This window comes from Leptopilina boulardi, unplaced genomic scaffold (genome assembly GCF_019393585.1).
Source record: "Leptopilina boulardi isolate dan_hultmark-lab unplaced genomic scaffold, ZJU_Lbou_2.1 LbouV2_97, whole genome shotgun sequence".
Taxonomy (NCBI): domain Eukaryota; kingdom Metazoa; phylum Arthropoda; class Insecta; order Hymenoptera; family Figitidae; genus Leptopilina; species Leptopilina boulardi.
In genome coordinates this window covers 577,660-596,851 of record NW_026138046.1, presented here as the reverse complement: position 1 = coordinate 596,851, position 19,192 = coordinate 577,660, and the positions used below count along the sequence as shown (strand labels likewise).

The following is a 19,192-nucleotide window of genomic DNA, read 5'->3' as shown; positions in this document are numbered from 1 at the left end:
ACCCAAGACGCCTCCTCGCGACCTAACCCAATGGACACCGTGACGTCATTGTTCATCATCCTCTCTCCCCCCCCCCAAAGATTCAAAGCCACAAAAAAGCCCCCTCCCCCACCTTCCAATTCTTTTTCCTTCTCACATTTGACAATTGAATGGATGTCTTTTCCCCCCCTTCCCCCAAAAAAAAGTTTCTTGCGAAGGGGTTGGTTTTTGTCTCTTTATCAAAAGGAGGGGGTGAGAGGGGGGTGATGTTTTCGTGATAATCGTAGTAGTAGGGTGAGAAAGTTGAGGAGGGGGGCGGGATAATATCAGTAAAAGAAAAAAAAAAAGAAAAAGAAGAAGGAATATAAGAAAAGGTTTCAAAGAAATTGGAAAGGGTCGCGCGTCGATTCGTTAAAAAAAAAAAAAAAAAAAAAAGAAAGAAAACTTTTCCGACTAACTTTTTCTTTCCTGACAGATCAGCATTTTACAACTTTCGATATGGTCCTAGGACAACGTGGATAAAGTTGTGACCACCCCTTCCCCCCCTCTCTCTCAACCCCCCTTCACCTCCTTCATCCATTACGCCACCAATCCGATGGTTTTTTTCTTATAAGTTCTTTTTTTTTTTTGTCAACAAAAAACTAAAATAACGAATCAATAAAGTTAGATTCGATAATAATTATTGAGTATTTCTTAATTTAGAGAAAATAAAATAAAAAAAAAATTAAAACATTGAAATTGTTTTTATTTCAAAATAATTTCTTAAAAGTTACGATATATCGATACTACATATATACAATCGAACTATCGATATATCGATAGGTGCGAATTACAATTATCGATATATCGATATTTCGATTGCATATACAGTATCGATATATTGATAGTACGATTGCATTTATAGTATCGATATATCGATATTTCGATTGCATATACAGTATCGATATATCGATAGTATACGATTACATTTATAGTATCGATATATCGATAGTACGATTGCATATATCGCAAATTTATAACGATGTATCGATTCCTCGATATTAAAAATCGATAATACGATTGCATATATCGAATGTATATTTCGATGAATCGTTTGCAAATATCGATACATCGATTGTTTGATATATCGATATATCGCGATTATGCATGTATCGATATTATATATATATATATATATATATATATATATATATATATATATATATATCGAAAGATCATTTCAAAAAATCGATTACACACATATCGATATAGTATACATCGATAAATCGATTACAAATATCGATATATCGATTGTATAAGATATCGATAGATTGACATATATGTATATATGTATATCGATTTTTTATATCGAATATATATATATATATATATATATCGATACAAAAAATATCGAAAACGTGAAAATAAAAAATTATTGCGTCAATATTAAATAATAACACATAATTTTTTAAAATTAAATATTTAATTACTATTTTTTATTTTTTATTTTGTTATTTTTATGATAAAAATTTGTATTTTTTTTTTTTTTTGAAAATTTATTTATTTCTAGGTTTTAGTCTATAGTTTTTCTTTTTTGGCTAAAACTGTGTGGAAAATAGATTTTTATTTGAAAAGAGTTGATTTTCTCGGCGATTTTTTTTTCTTCTTTTCCTTTTTATTTTATTTTTTTTTCTATTTCTCTAATTTTTCTTTGTCAATTTTTCTTTTGTTCGCAATTTTTTTTTATACGTTTTGTTGATTTTCTTCTTTCTCTTTCTTTTTTTTCCTTGTTGTATATATTGCTTTTTGCCTCAATCTCGTTCTCTTTTATCTCTCTCTCTCACTCTCTCTCTCTCTCTCTCTCTCTCTCTCTCTCTCTCTCTCTCTCTCTCTCTCTCTCTCTCTCTCTCTCTCTCTCTCTCTCTCTCTCTCTCTCTCTCTCTCTCTCTCTCTCTCTCTCTCTCTCTCTCTCTCTCTCTCTCTCTCTCTCTCTCTCTCTCTCTCTCTCTCTCTCTCTCTCTCTCTCTCTCTCTCTCTCTCTCTCTCTCTCTCTCTCTCTCTCTCTCTCTCTCTCTCTCTCTCTCTCTCTCTCTCTCTCTCTCTGTTTCTCTTTTTCTCTCTCCTTTTTCTGCCTCTATTTCCTTTTCCTTCTAATATTTTTTTTTATTTTCTTCTCGTTCTCTTTACCCCCCCCCTTCTTTATTTTTCTCTCGTTTTCTCTCTGTCTCTCTCTCTCTCTCACTCTCTCCATATCCCAGCCGTGAGTATATATCGATCTTGCTACACCTGGACGACGATGTTGCCTCTAGTGGATTTAGGGTAGAAGGTCCCCCACCTATCTCTCTCTCACTCTCTCGTTCTCTCTATTTTTTTTCTCGTTATCTCTCACTGATTCTCTTTTTCATTCTTCTTTACGTCTGATCAGAAGATTTTCCAATTTGGTCAATCTAAATCTCGCCCCCCCCCCTCTCACTTTCTCTCTCTTTCTCTCTTTTCCTTCACGATTTTCGTCCAAATATCCCATTAAAGTATTGTCCCCCTCTCGTATTCTACTTGAAACAACTCATTAACCCCACAAAGGTCGTCATCGTCAATTGTTTTCAAGAATTTAAAAAAAAAAAAAATTTTTTTTTTTTCTTTTTTTATTGCACAAGAAAAAGGGAAAATTAGTGTTTTTTTTTTTTGCAAAATTAATTAATAGTAAAAATAACTAAGTTTTTTTTTCATATTTATTTACAATAACAAAAAAATTATTGCATTTCTTTAATATTGATGTCTCGATATATCGATAATTTGACTCTAATTTCGATATATCGTTTATATGCATAAGATATATCGATACAAATTCAATATATCGATATATGCATACGATATATCGATACAAATTCAATATATCGATATATGCATACGATATATCGATACAAATTCAATATATCGATATATGCATACGATATATCGATATAAATTCGATATATCGACTTATCGATATTATATTTAATATTTCGATATATCGATAATATATTCAATCAAGCTATCGATGTACAATCGAAGTGTAAAATTGCTTTATTAGTATAGATACAATCGATATAAATATATATATATATATATATATATTTAATCGATTAATTAAATATATAATCGATATATCGAAATATACAATCGATATGTGTAATCGATTTATCAAAATATTCATTCGATATTTACAAACGATTAGTCGAAATATAAATTCGATATATCGAATTATACAATCGATATTAGCAATCGATATTTGCAATCGATATATTGGTATATTCATTCGTTATTTGCTATCGATCTATCGATATAAACTGCATCGATATATGTATTCGATTTATCGAAATATAAAATCATACAATCGATATATTTAATCAATTTATCGAAATATATATATATATATATATATATATATATATATATATATATATATATACAATTGATTTAACGAAATGTACAATTATATACTATATATATATTGTACAATACAATTTTGATTGTAAACTTGAAATATCGATATAGTATTTATCGATACCTCGACATTTTTTTTTATCGATCTTTTCATATATCGATAATCTTTATTTTTTGAAGATTTTTTTTCACACGAAAAAATATCCCGGAAATATAAAATCCGGATTCTTTTTTTACTACTTTTCGGTAATTCATTCCAAATATATGTATATATATACTATTTATCCCCGACCCCCTTAAGAGTGTTTTTGACCTGTCTCTCACCCTCACTCCATCTTTGCTTAATACTCTCCACTGCCCCAATTTTTTTTTTTTTTTTTTTTGTTTTCAACCACTCAAAAATAGAAATTTTTGTAAAGCACTTGGTTTTTATTTATTGAAGAAGACGATGATTTCCGGTACTTGCAATAAGGGGGAAGAAGGCTTCTTGCATTTCCCACCCCTTGGGATTTTTTTTTTTTTTTTTTTTTTATCATTTCCCTTCTGTCCATTTTAGTGGATAAGAGCGAGAAGGAGAGTGAGATCTTCCTATTCAGAATTCTCAAACTGTCCAACACACACAAACACTCCCTCGCTCTAAATTCAGATCCTGTCACCTTCTTCTCTCTCTCTCTCTCTCTCTCTCTCGCTCGCTCGCTCTCTTGCTTTCCTAAAGTCACAGGGAATTTTCTCACAAGGATCATCACTGCAGGGAGCCACCTGTAGCCCTAAGCACTTTTGTTTCCTAAAATAGCGAATTAATTTTCTTTTAATGAGTTTTCTCTTTTAAAATGATGGGAAAAAATTAAATTTTTCTTTATTTATTTTTTCAAAATTCGAAATTTTTTCATAATTATTTATTTTTTTATTAAAAAATAATTGTTATTTTAATTATTTTGAAAATTTGTTTATTTTATTTACTTTAGATACTTTTTATAAATAAAAAAGGTACTGTTACTATACTTGTTACGTATAGGTACTTGTAACGTAGGTTCTTGTTATTTAGGTACTTGTTCCTTAGGTACTTATTACTTAGATCCTTGTTACTTAGGTATATTTATTACGTAGGTATTTGTTAAGTAGGTCCTTGTTACGTAGATTCTTGTTACGTAGGTTCTTGTTACGTAGGTCCTTGTTACGTAGGTCCTTGTTACGTAGGTACTTGTTACATTATATAGTTATTATTTAGGTACTTGTTACTTAGGTCCTTGTTACTTAGGTATACTTATTACGTATAGGTATTTGTTACGTAGGTCCTTGTTACGTATAGATTCTTGTTACGTAGGTTCTTGTTACGTAGGTTCTTGTTACGTAGGTCCTTGTTACGTATAGGTCCTTCATACGTATAGGTTCTTGTTACGTAGGTACTTGTTACATTATATAGTTATTATTTAGGTACTTGTTACTTAGGTCCTTATTACGTAGGTATTTGTTACGTAGGTCCTTGTTACGTAGGTCCTTGTTACGTATAGATTCTTGTTACGTAGGTTCTTGTTACGTAGGTCCTTGTTACGTATAGGTCCTTCATACGTATAGGTTCTTGTTACGTAGGTCCTTGTTACGTAGGTCCTTGTTACGTAGGTCCTTGTTACGTATAGATTCTTGTTACGTAGGTTCTTGTTACTTAGGTCCTTATTACTTAGGTATTTGTTACGTAGGTCCTTGTTACGTATAGATTCTTGTTACGTAGATTCTTGTTACGTAGGTTCTTGTTACGTAGGTCCTTGTTACGTATATGTCCTTGATACGTATAGGTTCTTGTTACGTAGGTCTTTGTTACGTAGGTCCTTGTTACGTAGGTATACTTATTACGTAGGTATTTGTTACGTAGGTCCTTGTTACGTATAGATTCTTGTTACGTAGGTTCTTGTCACGTAGGTCCTTGTTACGTAGGTACTTGTTACATTATATAGTTATTATTTAGGTACTTGTTACTTAGGTCCTTGTTACTTAGGTATACTTATTACGTAGGTATTTGTTACGTAGGTCCTTGTTACGTATAGATTCTTGTTACGTAGGTTCTTGTTACGTAGGTCCTTGTTACGTAGGTCCTTGTTACGTATAGGTCCTTCATACGTATAGGTTCTTGTTACGTAGGTCCTTGTTATGTAGGTCCTTGTTACGTAGGTCCTTGTTACGTAGGTCCTTGTTACGTATAGATTCTTGTTACGTAGGTTCTTGTTACTTAGGTCCTTATTACTTAGGTATTTGTTACGTAGGTCCTTGTTACGTATAGATTCTTGTTACGTAGATTCTTGTTACGTAGGTTCTTGTTACGTAGGTCCTTGTTACGTATATGTCCTTGATACGTATAGGTTCTTGTTACGTAGGTCCTTGTTACGTAGGTCCTTGTTACGTAGGTATAATTATTACGTAGGTATTTGTTACGTAGGTCCTTGTTACGTATAGATTCTTGTTACGTAGGTTCTTGTCACGTAGGTCCTTGTTACGTAGGTACTTGTTACATTATATAGTTATTATTTAGGTACTTGTTACTTAGGTCCTTGTTACTTAGGTATACTTATTACGTAGGTATTTGTTACGTAGGTCCTTGTTACGTATAGATTCTTGTTACGTAGGTTCTTGTTACGTAGGTCCTTGTTACGTAGGTCCTTGTTACGTATAGGTCCTTCATACGTATAGGTTCTTGTTACGTAGGTCCTTGTTACGTAGGTCCTTGTTACGTAGGTCCTTGTTACGTAGGTCCTTGTTACGTATATGTCCTTGATACGTAGGTCCTTGTTACGTAAGTCCTTGTTACGTAGGTATTTGTTACGTAGGTCCTTGTTACGTAGGTCCTTGTTACGTATAGATTCTTGTTACGTAGGTTCTTGTTACGTAGGTCCTTGTTACGTATAGGTCCTTCATACGTATAGGTTCTTGTTACGTAGGTCCTTGTTACGTAGGTCCTTGTTACGTAGGTCCTTGTTACGTATAGATTCTTGTTACGTAGGTTCTTGTTACTTAGGTCCTTATTACGTAGGTATTTGTTACGTAGGTCCTTGTTACGTATAGATTCTTGTTACGTAGATTCTTGTTACGTAGGTTCTTGTTACGTAGGTCCTTGTTACATATATGTCCTTGATACGTATAGGTTCTTGTTACGTAGGTTCTTGTTACGTAGGTCCTTGTTACGTAGGTCCTTGTTACGTAGGTATACTTATTACGTAGGTATTTGTTACGTAGGTCCTTGTTACGTATAGATTCTTGTTACGTAGGTTCTTGTTACGTAGGTCCTTGTTACGTAGGTACTTGTTACATTATATAGTTATTATTTAGGTACTTGTTACTTAGGTCCTTGTTACTTAGGTATACTTATTACGTAGGTATTTGTTACGTAGGTCCTTGTTACGTATAGATTCTTGTTACGTAGGTTCTTGTTACGTAGGTCCTTGTTACATATATGTCCTTGATACGTATAGGTTCTTGTTACGTAGGTTCTTGTTACGTAGGTCCTTGTTACGTAGGTCCTTGTTACGTAGGTCCTTGTTACGTATAGATTCTTGTTACGTAGGTTCTTGTTACGTAGGTCCTTGTTACGTAGGTCCTTGTTACGTATAGATTCTTGTTACGTAGGTTCTTGTTACGTAGGTCCTTGTTACGTAGGTCCTTGTTACGTAGGTCCTTGTTACGTATAGATTCTTGTTACGTAGGTTCTTGTTACGTAGGTTCTTGTTACGTAGGTTCTTGTTACGTAGGTCCTTGTTACGTATATGTCCTTGATACGTATAGGTTCTTGTTACGTAGGTACTTGTTACATTATATAGTTATTATTTAGGTACTTGTTACTTAGGTCCTTATTACGTAGGTATTTGTTACGTAGGTCCTTGTTACGTAAGTCCTTGTCACTTAGGTAGTTGTTACTTAGGTACTTGTTACTTAGATACTAATTACTTAGGTCCTTTTTACGTAGGTACTTTTTACGTAGGTATTTGTTACGTATAGGTCCTTTAGCTTAGTATAAATTAGACATATATTATTTAAGTTATACTATATAGTGAAAATTTTATTATTATATTCTTTGTCATTTAAAAATGCAACAAAAAAATTTTTTTTTTCTCCTATTTTTTATAAAAAAATTAAATTCATTTTTTTCACATTTTTAAATAACCATATATTATTAATTGAATTTAATTGAATAAAAAATTAAAAATTAAAAAAATAAAAATAATAAAAATATAATTAAAAAAAAATGATATAAAAACGAAATAGCGATAAATTTGAAATATCCGGAGGAAGTGAAATGAAGAATATATATATATATATGTATATATATTATTTGAAGGGGCTATTTTGAAATAGAAGCTTTCAAATATTATGAAAGACTATGATTTAAAACTAGCCATGTCCATTTTTAGACTATATATATATATTATTATATTATAAGAGATCGTATCCTGTTAGGGGGTTGTACTTAAACGTCTTCGAGATTTTTTCTCACACAAAACTGATTTCACATCTCTCTCTCTCTCTCTCTATATATATATATATATATATATATAAAATACTGAAGGAGCCACCTGTAGCAAAAGGGCAGTGATCCTGGCCCTTTAGTCCATTCGACAAAACGCACTCACCCTCGCCTCTCATTTCACGTGTTAGCAAGAAGAGTAGCAGAGAAGGGGGGGGGGGTCCTTAAAAAGTTTGTATTTCGGTATACGAGAACCCTCTTTACAAATTTAAACAGAACTAAATAAACTGAAATACAGGATGACCTCGTTTCCCTTCTCAGGACTCTTCTAAGATCCCCCCCCCCATCTCTAATGATACCCCCCGTAAAAGTTTTATATATCAATATTAAAAATATTTATTTCAATTACATTTTTTGAAATTTTTTAAATTAATTAATCAAATAAATAATTTAATAACATTTATCATTATATTATTATTATTATTATTATTATTATTTTTATTTTTTTTTTATTATTAAGTTACTTATTTATTTACTTAGTAATTAATTAGGTAAATTGAAACTTAATTTTATTATTTGTAAACGATTTTAATTGAAAATATAAATTTCAGTTTATTTGAATTATTTTTTTTCATTTTTGAATTCGGTGGCTCAATGGTAAAATAGTCGCCTGCCACTCAATCGACCTGGGTTCGTTTCTTTCCAGATTAAAATTTTTTTTTTTAATTCAAATTTTTTTTCCTACTTTTAGTATTTTTTTTTTTTAAATTTTTCAATTTTTTACGAAGGGTTTGAAGGGGGAGGGGGAGAGAAAAATAGAAAAAATTAGGGTTTAAAAATAAAAAAAAATTTTTTAAATTGCCTTTTACTTCTTGTTTTCTCTCTCTCTCTCTTTATATATTAAAATATTTTTTTTTTTTACTTTCTGTCCATTAATTAAAGCATATTATTATTTTATACCGGATACACTTTTCACACAACATTATGAGAGAGTGAGAGAGAAATTTTCTCTCACACACACACACACATATATATATATATATATATATATATATATGTGAGAAAATTTCTCTCTCACTCTCTCATATGTGCCAACTAGTTATCAGATTAAAATTATAAAATTGTATCAGAATATTATTCGATTAAATGACATTATACAATTTTGCAGAGTTTAAAACAGGATTTAACGAGATTAATAATTCATCGAATAAAATCGACGAGTGTCCTACATTTATTGGAAAGAATGAAAGCTCCCACACACACACATATATATATAATATTGTACTTTTGAAAATAGAAATTTTATTCTTTCAATATATATATAATAAAAATTGAGAGAAAACGAGAGAGAGAGAGAGAGAGAGAGAGAGAGAGAGAGAGAGAGAGAGAGAGAGAGATAGAGAGAGAGAGATAGAAAGGTGAAAGAAAAATTAAAAATATAATTTTACCTCTATCATATAATCTATACTCTTCATTTAATAATTTGTCATTTTTGTGTTATTAATTTTTATTATAATTGACATAAACTGCGCGTTCATATAACGTTGGTGATGTTAAAATGAGTGAATTTATATTTTATATTTTCTTTTTAATTATAAATTTATTTTATTTTAGCAAAAAAAAAAAAAAAAAAATTCAACGTATTTTGTAAAAATTGTTTTTGATTATAATTATATTTAAAAAAAATTAATTTCGTCATTTATATAGTTATTTGATAGCAAATTCTGAAATAATTCAAAAAAAAAAAAAATTGCAGAATAAAAAATTAACAAATAAAAAAATTAATAAAAACCAAAATTAACAAAAACAAAAATAAACAAAAATCAAAATTAACAAATAAAAAAATTAATAAAAACCAAAATTAACAAAAACAAAAATAAACAAAAATCAAAATTAACAAATAAAAAAATTAATAAAAACCAAAATTAACCAAAAACAATTATTAAAATAACAGTGAGTAACAAAGAACAAAAATAAACAAGTACAAAAATTTAAAAAAAAAAACTTAAATTGATAAAAACAAATTTGCCAAAAGCAAAAATTAACAATAATAATAATAATAATAATAATAATAATAATAATAATAATAATAATAATAATAATAATAATAATTGAATGAAAATTTATATAAATACAAAAAAAAAAATTAAAAATTAAAGCAAATACTAAAATAAAATAACAAACAAAAAATTGAAAACAAATACAAAAACAAAAAATTGAAAACAAGTACAAAAAAAAAAGAAAATAATTAATTTTCTTTTTAAAATGTAATCAAATTAAAAATGAGAAATTTATTATTATTATTGTTATTATTATTATTATTATTATTATTATTGTTTTGAATAAATTGTTTATTATTATTTTATTTTGTGTGTATAAATAGACATATAGAGACAGAGGCGTTATGATCCGTGGCTTATTTATCACCATAGGAACCGGAGTGATGCCCAAGGTCACAGGCCTTCCCACCCACTCACCCCCCACCCCTTTTGAAACCACCCGTCTGTGTTGTGTCTAGACCGTTCCCCCCCCTCTTTCACCACCCCCCAACACAAGCGGTCTCTTTACCCGCTTTACACAACCTTCTGATTCTCCTCCTCCTCCTCCCACACACACATACATACATACATACGTCTCCTCTCTTCGTCGTCCTATTTCCTCCCTTTTCCCTCCTCGCATTTTACCCCCTCCACCCCTCTTCGTCCTACTTCACTCACTCTCTCCGTCACATAACCTCCAACCTTGCGCGCTACCCTCTCAGAGGAGTCCCGTCTGTCTTGCGCTCGAACGCCCTTGACGTAACATCCCTCCCTTTTTTTTATGTATATATACATATATATATGTGTGTGTATGTCTATGTAACTCTCGTCAATTATTTTGTAACTTCACTTTCATCACATAGAGAAGACTACTTTTATGGTTTACCACCTCCCCCTCTCGGCCCTTATTTTCCTCTCCTTCTTCTTTTTTTTTCTTTGCTTGTGGCCCTTTATTCAACCCCCCTCCCCCCCTTGCCTCTTTAACACCCTGACGCTAATAAGGGAAGGGGGGAATACGATTTGCCGAGACAAATTCATATTTTCTTTATAGTTTTAGCGAGACTTTAACCCAACCAAAAAAAAATTCAGTATTATACCAGAGTTAACTACTGGCGCAGTATTGGTTCAGTATTGGTTGCCGAGGCTGGGCAGTCTGTACTAAACCAGTACTGGTAATTATTACGTAGGTATTTGTTATGTAGGTACTTGTTACGTAGGTCCTTGTTACGTAGGTTCTTGTTACGTAGGTCTTTGTTCCGTAGGTCCTTGTTACTTAGGTCCTTGTTACTTAGGTACTTATTACTTAGGTCCTTGTTACTTTGGTATACTTATTACGTAGGTATTTGTTACGTAGGTTCTTGTTACGTAGGTCCTTGTTACGTATAGGTTCTTGTTACGTAGGAACGTTTTACGTGTATAGGTACTTGTTACGTCCTTATTACGTAGGTTTTTACGTACTTGTATAGGTACATATTACGTAGGTATTTACGTACTTGTGTGGGTACTTATTACGTAGGTATTTGTTACGTAGCTGCTTGTTACGTAGCTGCTTGTTACGTAGCTGCTTGTTACGTATAGGTTCTTGTTACGTAGGAACGTTTTACGTGTATAGGTTCTTGTTGCGTATAAGGTCCTTGTTACGTAGGGTCTTTGTTACGTAGGTCGATGTTACGTAGGTCTTTCTTGCGTATAGGTTCTTGTTACGTAGGTCCTTATTACGTTGGTACTTTTCACGTAGGTATTTACGTACTTGTGTAGGTACTGAGGTACTTATTACGTAGGTATTTATTACGTAGGTTCTTGTTACGTAGGTTCTTGTTACGTAGGTTCTTGTTACGTATAGGTTCTTGTTACGTATGTATTTGTTACGTAGGTCCTTGTTACGTATAGGTTTTTGTTACGTAGGGTCTTGTTACTTAGGTATACTTATTACGTAGGTATTTGTTACGTAGGTACTTGTTACGTATAGGTTCTTGTTACGTAGGGTCCTGTTACATAGGTCGTTGTTACGTAGGTCCTTATTACGTTGGTACTTTTCACGTAGGTATTTACGTACTTGTGTAGGTACTGAGGTACTTATTACGTAGGTATTTATTACGTAGGTTCTTGTTACGTAGGTTCTTGTTACGTAGGTTCTTGTTACGTATAGGTTCTTGTTACGTATGTATTTGTTACGTAGGTCCTTGTTACGTATAGGTTTTTGTTACGTAGGGTCTTGTTACTTAGGTATACTTATTACGTAGGTATTTGTTACGTAGGTACTTGTTACGTATAGGTTCTTGTTACGTAGGGTCCTGTTACATAGGTCGTTGTTACGTAGGTCCTTGTTACTTAGGTACTTGTTACTTTGGTACTTATTACTTAGGTCCTTATTACGTAGGTACTTTTTACGTAGGTATTTAGGTACTTAGGTACTTATTACTTAGGTATTTGTTACGTATTTATTTGTTACGTATAGGAACTTATTACGTAGGAAGGTTTTACGTATATAGGTACTTGTTACATATAAGGTCCTTGTTACGTAGGGTCTTGTTGCGTAGGTCGTTGTTACGTAGGTACTTGTTACGTAGGTCTTTGTTACTTAGGTCCTTGTTACGTAGGGTCTTGTTACGTAGGTACCTGTTACGTAGGTGATTAATTTTGCAAGTTTTTTTTTTATTCTCTTCAGATATGCAATAAACCAAAAAAAATTAAATTATTTATTAATTAATTAATATTTAAATAAAAAATAAAAATTATAAAGAAAAAAAATTTTTTTTTTTAAAGATTATATTGTATGTACAATTTAAAACAATAATATTTGCGGTCTATTTTAGAAAAAAAAAATTGGTTTCCCAAAAAAAGTAGGCGATCGAGATTCGTGGTTTGGACCCTAAGGCAAGAAAATTTTTTTTTTAAGGTGCTCCATGGCATCGAGAACGTGACACGTAATATTCTGAACAGGGGGAAAGTATCTTCTTTTTCACGGGTGAAAAAGAAAAAAGGGGAAAAAAAAATTTCACCTTTAATCCCAACAACAACGCAAAAAGATCACCTTTTTATATATTTTTTTTTAATAAAGATTGATTCCTCTAAAAACAAAGAAAAATTCAACAAAAATAATTGAAATTTATTTTTAAACATTTATTTAGAAAAAAAAAAATTTTTTTTCTAAAAAACGTAGTTTTAATAATTTAAAATGGTTTTTTTTTTTTTTTTTTTTTTTGTTGAAAAAAGTATTTCTATTAATTAAAAGAAAAAAATATATATATATATATTTTTTTGAATGTATTTTTATTAATTAAAAAATAAAGAAAATTTTTTTTTCCAAAAACTAAAAAGAATTAATTTTTGAATTTTTTTTTTTTTTTTTCTCTTGTTACAGCAATGCAATCCTCACGATAAGGAGAGTGATTATTGGGGCGGAGGGCGAAGTGCAAAACAGGGCTACGAGGTAATTATTAATTATGAAAATAATTATTTTTTTACACCTTTTTTTTCTAATTGTTGAACAAATTTTCTACTTAATAAGCGGCAGCATTTTTTGTTACAGGCCAAGATGAACGCAGATCATGGCCAATTACAAAAAGGTAAGTCGAAAAAAAAATTATTATTATTTTTTAAAACTAATTAATTAATTAATTAATTCAAAATTATTTTACCAAAAAAGTAGTAATTAATTTATTATTATTATTATTATTATTATTATTATTATTATTATTATTATTATTATATGTATTATATTATTATAATTATTTCTAATTTAATTACACTAATTTAAATAATTTAAGGGGGAAAAAAATAATTTACCTGAAATAGCAAAAGATTTTATTAGAATAGCGAAAGATTTAACTGAAACAAGTAAAATTTTTTGCTAATATAGTAAAACGTTTCTCTATTCCAGGTAAATCTGTTTTTTTTCCCTTGATTATTTATAACTAAATCAGTTAATTATTTACACTAATTTAATAAATAAATTAATAATTATTTAATAATTAATTAGTTATTAATTTAATTATTAAATTAATAAAAAAAATTTTGTTATTAAAATTAAAAAGAAAAATAATAATAATAATAATAATAATAAATAATAAAAATAAATAACAATAATAATAATATTAATAAAATACAAATAGATAATTTTATTGCTAGTTGAATTTATTCATTTGATGTGTTAAATCTCTCAATTTGGATTTTGCTTAAAAGGCAACGTTACACAAATTTAAATTGTACGTCGATTTGTACTCGTAAAGTAAACACGAGTCAAAAGTCCGAGCCACACACTTGTCAGTGACTTTAAGAAGAAAAAAAAAAAAAAAAAAAAAAACCGGTTACGACTTTGCATCTGTGACGTAAGATCTCAACGATTAGGAGAGTGAGAGAGAAAGAGAGAAAGAAATCAAGTCCGGCAAAAAAAAAAGACGTGTGAACGCAAATTTATTATTCGACCGGGTCCCGCACTCGAGTATCTGTCTCTTTCTAATTTTTTTTTCCCTCTTTTTTCACTATACTCTTTATCTTCTTATTCTTGTTCGTTTCTTGTACTATACTTAAAATTTAAATTTTATCAAAATTTGCGGTTTTTAAGCGAATTTTTTTTTTTTAATTTTCATTTTTTTGGGGAAATTTTAGAAAAAAAAAAAATTCAAAATTATTTTGTCCCGGATTTCTTTTTTTTTTTTGATCCACTTTTATTGAAATTTGTCATTGTTATGCGGTTTTTTAAAGAATTTTCCGTTTTCAAAATGGATAAAAAAGCAAAAAAAAAAAAAAAAATTTCCCCACGGGGATTCGAACCTAGGACCCTTAGCGTCGTAGACGAGCGTTCTATCCACTAAGCTAATTTTAACTTTTATAATAAAAGTTCTTTTCCTTAATTTTGCCCTAGAAATTAATCGTCTTTTTTCTCGTATTTTTTGTCCCTTTTCATATTTTTCTATTCTCCTTTTGTAAAAAACAGATTTTGGCTAAAAAAAAAAATTCTACTTTTAAAATTTTTTTTTTTTTCAATTATTTTATTTTCTTATTCTATTTTTCTATTTTAATTTCCGAATTCATTGCTGTTAAACTTGAAAAAAAAAAAAAAAAATTCCGCCAGGTTTCGAAACCTAGACCCTCAGTACCAAAAGCGACGACACTAACCCCGCGGCTATTTTCTAATTAATTTTTCCAATTATTTATTAATTTCTTTTTTTGAATTTTTATTTATAAAACCCTACTATACAATTTTTTCTCTAATTAAAAAATTATTTTTTATTTTAATAATTTAAAATAAATTCTTTTAATTTATGAAAAAAAATTCATTTAAAAAAAGAAAATTTTATTATTTAAAAAAAAATTTATTCGCGCAACTCTTAATTAAAAGTTAAAGATCCTCAATTGCATTGACGTTACAAATCAAGCAATGACCTAGGCAGTGATTTTTTTTTCTCTTTCTATCTCGCTTACTTTTTTTTATGTCGTAGAAATTGAGTAATCGTTAGCTAGGCGCGCTCGTAAAAGGTGAAGTGTGTTTCCATAAGTGTTTTCACTGCCAATGTGCTGACTATACATATATATATATTTACTAACGGGAAACGCTTTCCCTTGCAATCAACTGACATTAAAATTTATAACATTATAAATTCTCAAATATATGTGATATATATTTTTAAAAAATAAAATTTGCAACTATTTAAAAATTTGTGGAAATTATAAATTAATTTTTTTTTAACAATAAATAATTAAAAAATGTTAATTTAATTTTTAATTCATTCACTGCAATGGTGGAAATTTGAAATGACGGAAATTAATTGTCAATTCAATTTGAAAAAATTATTAAGATACGAAATAAAATAGTAGATTTTTTAAAATATTTATTTTCTTAATTATATTAGTTTTTTAATATTAATTTTTTTCACTTTTATTTTTTATAATTTAAGTTAAAAAAAACCTATATTTTTCTATATATAAATAAAGCAATAAATCATAAATTAATAAATAAATATTTTTTTTTTATTTAAGCCGTATTCTAATTGAGCCAAACAATAGTTAAGTCACTAAATATATAGTTGAGCCATTCAATATATAGTTAAGTTTAATATTTAAGCCCTATACTAATTAATTTAATGAATAGTTGAACCACTCAATAGTTCAGTCACTCAATAGTTAGGACACTCAATAGTTAAACCACTCAATAGTTAGGACACTCAATAGTTGAGTTAATCCTTGAGTTCTACTTTAATTAAGTCGTTCAATAGTTAAGCCACTTAATACTTGAGTCACTCAATAGTTGAGCCCTACTTTCATTGAGTCAATTAATAGTTGAGCCACTCAATAGTTAAATCATTCAATAGTTGAGCAATTCAAAAGTAATGTCACTCAATAGTTAGGCCACTCAATAGTCAAATCATTCAATAGTTGAGTAATTCAATAGTTGAGTAATTCAATAGTTGAGTAATTCAATAGTTGAGTCAATATCAACTCAAATAGAGTCATTCAATAGTAGAACCATTAAACAGTTAAGCCCCTCAATAGTAGAGTTTTGTTTGAATTGAATCAATCAATAGTTGAGCCCAATTAATAGTTGAGTCAATTAATAGTTGAGTCACTCAATAGTTAAATCATTCAATAGTTGAGCCACTCAATAGTTAAATCATTCAATAGTTGAGCAATTCAATAGTAAAGTCACTCAATAGTTAAATCATTCAGTAGTTGGGTAATTCAATAGTTAAGTTAATATTTGAGCCCTACTCAAGTAGAGTCATTCAATAGTAGAACCATTAAATAGTTAAGCCCCTCAATACTAGAGTTTTGTGCGAATTGAGTCAATCAATAGTTGAGTCAATTCTTAGTTGATCTATTTAATAGTTGAGTCCTACTTTCATTGAGTAAATCAATAGTTGATCTACTCAATAGTTGAGCAATTCTATAGTCAAGTCACTCAATTTTTAGGCCACTCAATAGTTAAGACACTCAATAGTTAGGTTACTCAATAGTTAAATCGTTCAATAGTTGAGTAATTCAATAGTTGAGTCAATATTTGAGCCCTACTCAAATAGAGTCATTCAATAGTAGAACCATTAAATAGTTAAGCCTCTCAATAGTAGAGTTTTGTTTGAATTGAGTCAATCAATAGTTGAGCCAATTAATAGTTGAGCTACTTAATAGTTGAGCCCTACTTTCATTGAGTAATTCAATAGTTGAGCCACTTAATAGTTAAGCAATTCAATAGTTAAGTCACTCAATAGTTAGGCTACTCAATAGTTGAGTAATTCAATAGTTGAGTAATTCAATAGTTGAGTAATTCAATAGTTGAGTAATTCAATAATTGAGTAATTCAATAGTTGAGTCAATATTCGAGCCCTACTCAATTTGAGTCAATCAATAGCATTTAAGCCACTCAATAGTTAAGTCATAAATTACTTTAATTAATAAAAAATTTTTTTGTTCAAAAAAAGAATGTTACTTTAATTAATAAATAAAAAAAACTGTTTCTTTAGTTAATAAATTTTTTTCAATTAATTAAAAAAAAAAATTTTTTTTCTCTATTTAATTTCATTTCTTAGAAAACGTAACAAAATTTTTTGTAATAATCTTCTTTGAGTCTGTGAATGAAAGACGAAAAAAAAAAAGGGAACCGGAAGTGTCTTTCCAAATGTTCCTCGTCTATATATATTTTTTGCCCCCAAGGTACTTTAGAACATTAGTCACCCATACCTGATAATTACGATAACGAGAGTGAAAAATAAAAAAAAAAAAAAATGAAAAAGAAAGAAGCCTTAAAAAAAAGTGCAACAAGATGGACAGTATTATTCTCAAAAAGTCTCCAAAAAAAAATCCCTCCTCTCCTCATTTCCCAAAAAAAAAAAAAATAAATAAAAATATTCAAAATACTCGTAGTAATGAAAAAATTTTATTTAAAATCACTTTATCAGCTAAAACCTCTATTATTCACTTTAATTATTTTCCCAAAATGTAATTATCGTTTTTTTTTTAAATTTTTTTTTCTTCTAAATTTTTGATAATTAATTATTTTTCAACCATTGAAATTATTATTTTATTAATTTTCGAAAGTTTTGAAAGTACATATTATTATTATTATTATTAGTATTATTTGTTTCGTAAGTTTTAATATTTGAAAACGAGCGAGTTAATGATTTTTTTCAAATCGCGCCGAAGATGATGATCATAATAATAATGATAATGATGATGATGATGTGAAAAAAAACATTAAGTAGCCATTATGTATCTGAGAGAGAGAAATGACTTTAATGAGAGACTAGAAAATATTGGGCCGCGCGTAAGTCCCCAAAAGATTTTTTTTTTTTTTTTTCTTTTTTTTTGGGCATCATGCGATCTGTGCATTAATGGAGTTTTGTTGCGTAAGATTTTTCAGGAGAGACGTTATGAATTATCTAGCTTGATGTGTCTGTCTGTGTGTTTGTGATGTATAAGAGAGACCCACAATTTTTCGTGCCTTATTTTAGACACAATTCGATGCGTTTTGGTTGAAAAAAAAAAAATCATCTTCTTGATAATAAGTGAGAGACGAAGATGAATTCTTCTTTAAAAGTCACGCAAATGATGCAATCAGAACAAGAGACAAAAAAGAAAAAGAGAAAAGAAATTCTTAAAAATTTACCATAGCTTATACATTAAAAAAAAAAAAAAAAACGATTTTTTACAAATTCTAAGTGAAAATGCCAAAATTTTTTATTTTTGAGCCAATCAATAGTTGAGCTATTCAATAGTTCATGTCAATCAATAGTTGAGCCTACAAATGATTTATTCAATCAATAGCTGAGTAAATAAAATAGTTGAGTCACACAATAATTGTACTATTCAATAGTTTAGTCGATCAATAGTTAAGGAATTCAATAATTGTGTCACTTAATAGTTTAGCCAATTAATAGATGAGCCACTCAATAGCTGAGTCACTTAATAGTTGAGCCAATAAATAGTTGAGCCAAACAAAAGTTAATGTAATCAATAGTTAAGCCATTCAATGGCTGAGTCAAAAAATATTAGAGCCACGCAATAGTTGAGTCACTTAATAGTTGTGACAATAAATAGTTGAGCCACACAATAGTTATGTTAATCAATAGTTGAGCCAATTAATAGCTGAGTCAATCAATAGTTGAGCCTTACTTCAATTAAGTCCATCAATAGCTTAATCAATAAATAGTTATGCCACTTTATAAATGAGAAAATCAATAGCTGAGTCACTGAATAGTTGAGATTACTCAATAGCTGAGCCAATCAATAGTTGAGCCAATCAATAGTTGAGCCATTCAATAGTTGAGCCACTTAATAGCTGAGTCAATCAATAGCCAAGTCACTTAATAGTTTAGCCAATTAATAT

The 19,192-nt window shown here is 29.4% G+C and overlaps 1 protein-coding gene across 4 annotated transcripts in view; it reads left to right on the top strand.

Moving 5' to 3' along the window:
• Positions 1–19,192, top strand: part of LOC127290941 (zinc finger protein rotund-like) — a 403,126-nt gene that overhangs the window by 249,927 nt on the left and 134,007 nt on the right. For 3 of the 4 annotated variants that reach the window (XM_051319788.1, XM_051319787.1, XM_051319785.1), the window contains 2 exons: positions 13,235–13,303; positions 13,388–13,439. In XM_051319788.1, the coding sequence (XP_051175745.1) occupies positions 13,235–13,303; positions 13,388–13,439 (121 nt within the window). The remainder of the gene's footprint in view (positions 1–13,234; positions 13,304–13,387; positions 13,440–19,192) is intronic. The other variant, XM_051319786.1, reaches the window with a different exon arrangement.